This window comes from Gymnoscopelus braueri, assembly GCF_963280865.1.
Source record: "Gymnoscopelus braueri genome assembly, chromosome: 1".
In the NCBI taxonomy this organism is placed as follows: Eukaryota; Metazoa; Chordata; class Actinopteri; order Myctophiformes; family Myctophidae; genus Gymnoscopelus; species Gymnoscopelus braueri.
The window spans coordinates 9,332,311-9,339,551 of NC_137603.1; the positions used below are offsets into that span (position 1 = coordinate 9,332,311).

Genomic DNA, 7,241 nt, shown 5'->3' on the forward strand with positions numbered 1-7,241 from the left:
ATGTGCCAGAACTTTCTTCAATTAAACAAAGACCACGATTGAAGTAACTGTTTTTAGAGGCAAGGAAGAGCGATTAAAAGTCAGTGCTCAGCTTCCATCTGTAATGTTAAAAACACAAGCCAAGCAGGAAACCTCATGGACCTGAACTTCAACATCCACATACAGACCTAAGTCAGCCTATTCTCACTTTAAGAATATCAAGAATTAAAGGACTTATGTATCAGCAGGATTTGTTTTTAAAAAACTCAAAAAGCTCACAATTGTGAGCTTGCAGATCTGCTATTTTCAAATGGCCGAAATGCATAGGGCTGACGTGGTTAATGTATGTTTTGTAATATTAATCTAAATCTAGAGTAAAGTAACTAGTAACTAAAGTTTTCAAATAATTGCAGTGGAGTAAAAGTATAATAGTTGCGTTTTTGAGATGTAGTGGAGTAGAAGTAAAAGTACTGAAAACTGGAAATACTCCACTAAAGTAAAAAATACCTCAAAATTGTACTTAAAGGGATATTTCACTTTCAAAAAAACTTTTGGTCATTTTATCATCTACTCAGGCCTTTGTAAGCCCCCCAGACAGTTTTTAAGTTGCTTGATTCATTATTTAGATATTTGATATTCATTTTATCAGACACGCCCCCTTCCTATACAAACCATTGTAACTTCAAACTCCATTTTAACCATGTTAGATTCATCAAAAACACCCGTCCTTGGTTATGGTGACTCACCCTGCCCTCCTAATGCGTGAGGGGGCCGTGTTTTTCCGATTACTTTTTTCATTTATTTTATTTACATTTTTTATTGTATTTAATTTTTTTTCATTTTCCAACAAAAAATATTAAAAATAAATGAAAAAAGTAATTGAAAAAACACAGCCCCCTCACGCATTAGGAGGACAGGATGAGTCACCAGAACCAAGGACGGGTGTTTTTGATGAATCTAACATGGTTAAAATGAAGTTTGAAGTTACAATGGGTTTGTATAGGAAGGGGGCGTGTCTGATAAAATGAATATCAAATATCTAAATAATGAATCAAGCAACTTAAAAACTGTCGGGGGGGTTCACAAAGGCCTGAGTAGATGATAAAATGACCAAAAGTGTTTTTGAAAGTGAAATATCCCTTTAAGTACAGTACTTGAGTAAATGTACTTAGTTACTTTACACCTCTGGACAAAATCAGATCTCCATGGAATCGAAATGCTCACGTGGTGTGTGCCATCATGGAATCCTCATTCAACGAGGTGACAACATGCAATGTATTCTCAGATTGTCTTATATGAGAGCGGCATTGTACGACGATAACATAATAGGTCGGGTCTGTAATATCTTGGAAACGAATCGGATCTCGGTCATCGACGTCACATACCCCCTGTCAGGGTCCATTTGGTTCCATTTGTACACTCCCAGAGTAACAGCCCCATAAGGGTCCATTTGGTTCAATTTGTACACTCTCAGAGTTACAGACCCATAAGGTTCCATTTGTACACTTTCAGAGTAACAGACCCAAAAGGGTCTATTTGGACCCCTGATGGTCCCCTGACCGAACGTTGAGAACCAGTGGGTTACCCGATATTTACTTGGAGGTCAGAGGTCAGTCTGGAGCCGCGTGGAAGTCCATATATGGACAAAACTGACATCATATAATATGATGATGTCATGTTTGATGAGACTCAGATGGACTTAAAAGCTGATTACACAGAGTGGGAGGGGCTTCGGTCAAAGAGACGACGGAAATAGATACCGATATACCATAGAAAATTCTGCTATTCCAGTTAATCAGGTTTTGAGTAGGTTTTACTATATATTTCCAGTGTTTCACACAGACTTTATTATTCTCAGCGTGTACAAATGGCGTCTGCCAGCGTGGTCGATCAGTTCAGGAGTCACAAGTCGAAAGAAAAATATGAAGCGAAGGCAGAGGTTGTGGTTCAGCAGATGATCCAGGAAAGACGACTGAAGATGCAGGAGGTCAAACGCTCAGTATAGCTCAGCCGGAAAGATGCCGATAGGGTCATAGCAGAGAGTGTGCAGGTCTTCACTGCCCTGATCATCTGTATTGAGAGAAGCCAGGCTCAACTCATTGATGTGACTGAAGAGAAGCAGAAAACAACAGAGAAAAAGGCTGAAGGCTTCATCGAAGAGCTGCAGCAGGAAATCACTCAGTTGGAGAAGAGAAGCTCTGAGCTGAAACAGCTCTCGCACACTGAAGACCACCATGGCCCCCTCCAGAACTTCCCATCCATCAACACTGGGTGGAGACCCACCAAGGACTGGACAAAGATCAATGTCAATCTGTCTTCACATGTGGCCACTGTGAGGACAGCTGTGGCTCATCTGGAGAAGACACTCAGTCAAGAGATGGAGAAGAAGCTGTGTGATGCTGAGCTGAGGAGGATCCAGCAATATGAGGTGGATGTAACTCTGGACCCTGATACAGCAAAAACCTCCCTCATGCTGTCTGAGGATGGAAAACAAGTGAGTCATGGAAATGTAAAGAAGAATCTCCCAGGCAACACAGAGAGATTCTCTAAATCTGTCTCTCTCTTAGGAAAACAAAGCTTCTCCTCAGGAAGGTTTTACTATGAGGTTCAGGTTGGAGGGAAGACTGGGTGGAGTTTAGGAGTGGCCAGAGAGTCCATCATCAGGAGGGGACAAATCACAAGGACCCCCAACAATGGTTACTGGTCTATAGGGTTGAGGAATGGAAATGAGTACAAGGCTTTTGCTGGCCCTAATGTCCGCCTCCCTGTAAGAGAGGAGGTCCAGAACGTGGGAGTGTTTGTGGATTATGAGGAAGGTCTGGTCTCCTTTTATGATGTGGAGACCAGAGTTCATCTCTACTCTTTCACTGGCTGCACCTTCACTGAGAGACTCTTTCCATACTTCAGTCCACGTCTTAATGATGGTGGTAGAAACTCTGATCCTCTGATCATCTCTCCTGTCCAGTGGTGGAAAAAGTGCTCAAATGTTTTACTTAAGTAAAAGTATCAATACTGCAATGTAGAAATACTCTTACAATAATAAATACATAACAATAATAACATAATACTGTTACAATTAAAAGTCCGGAATAAAAAATGTACTTAAAGTACAAACGTATTGGTATCAACATGTACTTAAAGTACCATAATTAAAAGTACTCATTATGCACAATATCCCATTTCACATGTTTCAAAATGTATAAAAAGCCTTTGAAAATAGCAGATCTACAAGCTCATAACTGTAGATCGGCCATTTTCAAATAGCCATGGCTGAAGTGTTATGTTTCACAAAGTAACTAGTAACTAAAGTTTTCAAATAATTGTAGTGGAGTAAAACTACAATATTTGCCTCTGAGATGTAGTAGAGTAGAAGTAAAAGTATTGGAAATTGGAAATACTCAAGTAAAGTACAAATACCTAAAAAATGTACTTAAGTACAGTACTTGAGTACATGTACTTATACTTTCCACCACTGCTCCTGTCAACATGGACGCTGAGCTCGGGGAGGACGGTGGGAACATGTTCCTCCATTTTCAACAAGATGAACACATTAATTAAGCAGTACGTGAGCCTGACAGCCTAAATACATTTAGATTATGTGTGCATAATTGTGTCTTCATGAACATTTCACCAAACCTTCAGAATAGGGGCCAACTTAACCATAATATCCTTGGCTAATTCTAGGCATATTATTGAATGACTCAATATATGATGTCACCTTAATGAAAGTTAAAGATGGGGTGCCATGATATTTTTCAACCCTAAAACCTGATCATAAGGTATTATTATTATGTAAGGATTTTTTCCCCCCCCAAAAAAGTGTACAGTAAGTGTTAAAATGTTGTTTTTATGTGGACACGCCTCCAGTTCATTAAGTATACCTGGTTCTCACCTTAGCACCTCCTCCACCACCTTAGCACCACCCACCTGTCCTAGTCCCTCCTCCTCCTCATGCCCACACCTGTTGTGTTATGATAATGAGGGGGAGGGTATGGCTTTGTGATGTCACTAAAGCGCTGTTTCTCTATTGGCACGTTTGACCCTCAAGGTTTCAGCCAGGAAGAAACTCCAAATAGTCAGAGAAGACATAAAACACCATAAAAACACCACCGGGGGGCTTAATGAAGTTCTATCAACCTCAGAGACACATGAAAAACAGAAAAAGTGCAAAAACATGGCACCACCTCTTTAAATAAATCAATAATGTGTTCGTCCGGTTGTAATGGACATCACCTAGCCCCACCCCTATCCCCATCTTGTACTACTACTAATAATAATAATAATAATACATCCAATGTATTTAGCACTTTTCTCTGTACCCAAAGTCGCTTTACAAAAAACAGAACAAAAGAAACAACTTTATTAAGAGACTAACTAGTTAACCCATTAAGATCGGGAAAGCATCTGACTGTCATCTTTTCATTTCTTTGGCTATAAAATAGTGAAAATGTGTGCAAATCTTTGAATATATATATATTTTCAAGCGAACATTTGTAACTCAAATCTTTGCGTCTGGGGGTCCCTGGAACAAAATATTTTACAAATGTTTAAAAATATATATTCAAAGATTTGCACACATTTGCACTTTTTTTTTTTCAAAACATAGCTTGTATATCTGCTATTTTTTAATAGCCAAATACATCTTAAAATGACACAGATGCGTTCCCGGATTGAATGGGTTAAAAAGCAAAAAAAAATAAGCAAACAAAAACATTAAAATGAAAAGGCAAAAGGGGGGATTATGATTGTTTTAATCATACTGTTGTTATTGCAAATCAGATCTCTGTCATCGACGTCACCTACCCCTTGTCAGGGTCCATTTGGTTCCATTTGTACACTCAGAGTTACAGACCCATAAGGGTCTATTTGGTTCCATTTGTACACTCTCAGAGTTACAGACCCATAAGGGTCTATTTGGTTCCATTTGTACACTCTCAGAGTTACAGACCTCTATTTGGACCCCTGATGGTCCCCTGACACAACGTTGAGAACCAGTGGGTTACCCAATATTTACTCAGAGGTCAGTCTGGATCCACGTGGAAGTCCATATATGGACAAAACTGACATCATATAATATGATGATGTCATGTTTGACGACACAAGATTTGACTCAGCTGGACTTAAAAGCTGATTACACAGAGTGGGAGGGGCTTCAGTCCAAGAGACGACGGAAAGAGATACCGATATACCATAGAAAGAAAAACTTTTAGAGCTTAATATTCTGCTTTTCCAGTTAATCAAGTTTTAAGTAGGTTTTACTATATATTTCCAGTGTTTCACACAGTCATTATTATTCTCAGCTTACAACAATGGCGTCTGCCAGCATGGTCGATCAGTTCAGGAGTCACAAGTTGAAAGAACAATATGAAGCAAAGGCAGAGGCTATAGTTCAGCAGATGATCCAGGAAAGACGACTGAAGATGCAGGAGGTCAAACGCTCAGTAGAGCTCAGCAGGAAAGATGCCGATACGGTCATAGCAGAGAGTGTGCAGGTCTTCACTGCTCTGATCAGCTATATCGAGAGAAGCCAGGCTGAGCTAGTTGATGTGACTGAAGAGAAGCAGAAAACAACAGAGAAACAGGATGAAGGCTTCAACGAAGAGCTGCAACAGGAAATAACTCAGTTGGAGAAGAGAAGCTCTGAGCTGAAACAGCTCTCGCACACTGAAGACCACCATGGCCCCCTCCAGAACTTCCCATCCGTCAACACTGGGTGGAGACCCACCAAGGACTGGACAAAGTTCAATGTCAATCTGTCTTCACATGTGGCCACTGTGAGGACAGCTGTGGCTCATCTGGAGAAGACACTCAGTCAAGAGATGGAGAAGAAGCTGTGTGATGCTGAGCTGAGGAGGATCCAGCAATATGAGGTGGATGTAACTCTGGACCCTGATACAGCAAAAACCTCCCTCATGCTGTCTGAGGATGGAAAACAAGTGAGTCATGGAAATGTAAAGAAGAATCTCCCAGACAACACAGAGAGATTCTCTAAATATGTCTCTCTCTTAGGAAAACAAAGCTTCTCCTCAGGAAGGTTTTACTTTGAGGTTCAGGTAACAGGGAAGACTGGGTGGAGTTTAGGAGTGGCCAGAGAGTCCATCAACAGGAAGGGATCAATCAAACTGAGCCCCAACTATGGTTTATGGACTATACTGTTGAGGAATGGAAATGAGTACAAGGCTGCTGCTCACCCTCCTGTCCTCCTCCCTGTAAGAGAGGAGGTCCAGAAAGTGGGAGTGTTTGTGGATTATGAGGAAGGTCTGGTCTCCTTTTATGATGTGGAGGCCAGAGTTCATCTCTACTCTTTCACTGGCTGCACCTTCACTGAGAGACTCTTTCCATACTTCAATCCATGTCTTAAGGATGGTGGGAGAAACTCTGCTCCTCTGATCATCTCTCCTGTCCAGTGGTGGAAAAAGTGCTCAAATGTTTAACTTAAGTAAAAGTATCAATACTGCAATGTAGAAATACTCTTACAATAATAAATACATAACAATAATAACATAATACTGTTACAATTAAAAGTCCGGAATTAAAAATTTACTTAAAGTACAAACGTATTGGTATCAAAATGTACTTAAAGTACCATAAGTAAAAGTACTCATTATGCCCAATATCCCATTTCACATGTTTCAAAATGTATAAAAAGCCTTTGAAAATAGCAGATGTACAAGCTCATAACGTGTCGCAAAGCGACGCGTTGTGAGTTTGTAGATCGGCCATTTTCAAATAGCCATGGCTGAAGTGTTATGTTTCACAAAGTAACTAGTAACTAAAGTTTTCAAATAATTGTAGTGGAGTAAAAGTACAATATTTGCCTCTGAGATGTAGTAGAGTAGAAGTAAAAGTATTGGAAATTGGAAAAACTCAAGTAAAGTACAAATACCTCAAAATTGTACAGTATTTGAGTACATGTACTTATACTTTCCACCACTGCTCCTGTCAACATGGACACTGAGCTCGGGGAGGACGGTGGGAACATGTTCCTCCATCTTCAACAAGATGAACAGATAAATTAAGCAGTGTGTGGGCCTGATACAATACATTTGGATTATGTGTGCATAATTGTGTCTTCATGAACATTTTACCAAACCTTCAGAATAGGGGCCAACTTAACCATAATATCCTTGGCTAATTCTAGGCATATTATTGAATGACTGATGATATGATGTCACCTCAATGAAAGTTAAATAAATCAATAATGTGTTCGTCCGGTTGTAAAGGACGTCACCTAGCCCCGCCCCTCTCCCCATCTTGTACTA

The 7,241-nt window shown here is 40.0% G+C and overlaps 2 protein-coding genes across 2 annotated transcripts; both read left to right on the forward strand.

Annotated features, from left to right (window-relative positions):
• Positions 1-1,846: 1,846 nt before the first annotated feature.
• On the forward strand, positions 1,847-2,980 carry LOC308078541 (zinc finger protein RFP-like; the record flags this gene model as incomplete). Its single annotated transcript, XM_080419731.1, has 2 exons — positions 1,847-1,978; positions 2,228-2,980. The coding sequence occupies 2 exons, from the start codon at positions 1,847-1,849 to the stop codon at positions 2,978-2,980; spliced, it is 885 nt and encodes a 294-aa protein (XP_080275857.1).
• Positions 2,981-5,288: 2,308 nt separating this feature from the next.
• LOC308078610 (pyrin-like) lies at positions 5,289-6,413 on the forward strand (the record flags this gene model as incomplete). The annotated part of the gene is made up of 2 exons (XM_080419852.1): positions 5,289-5,471; positions 5,670-6,413. The coding sequence occupies 2 exons, from the start codon at positions 5,289-5,291 to the stop codon at positions 6,411-6,413; spliced, it is 927 nt and encodes a 308-aa protein (XP_080275978.1).
• Between the last annotated feature and the right edge of the window lie 828 nt (positions 6,414-7,241).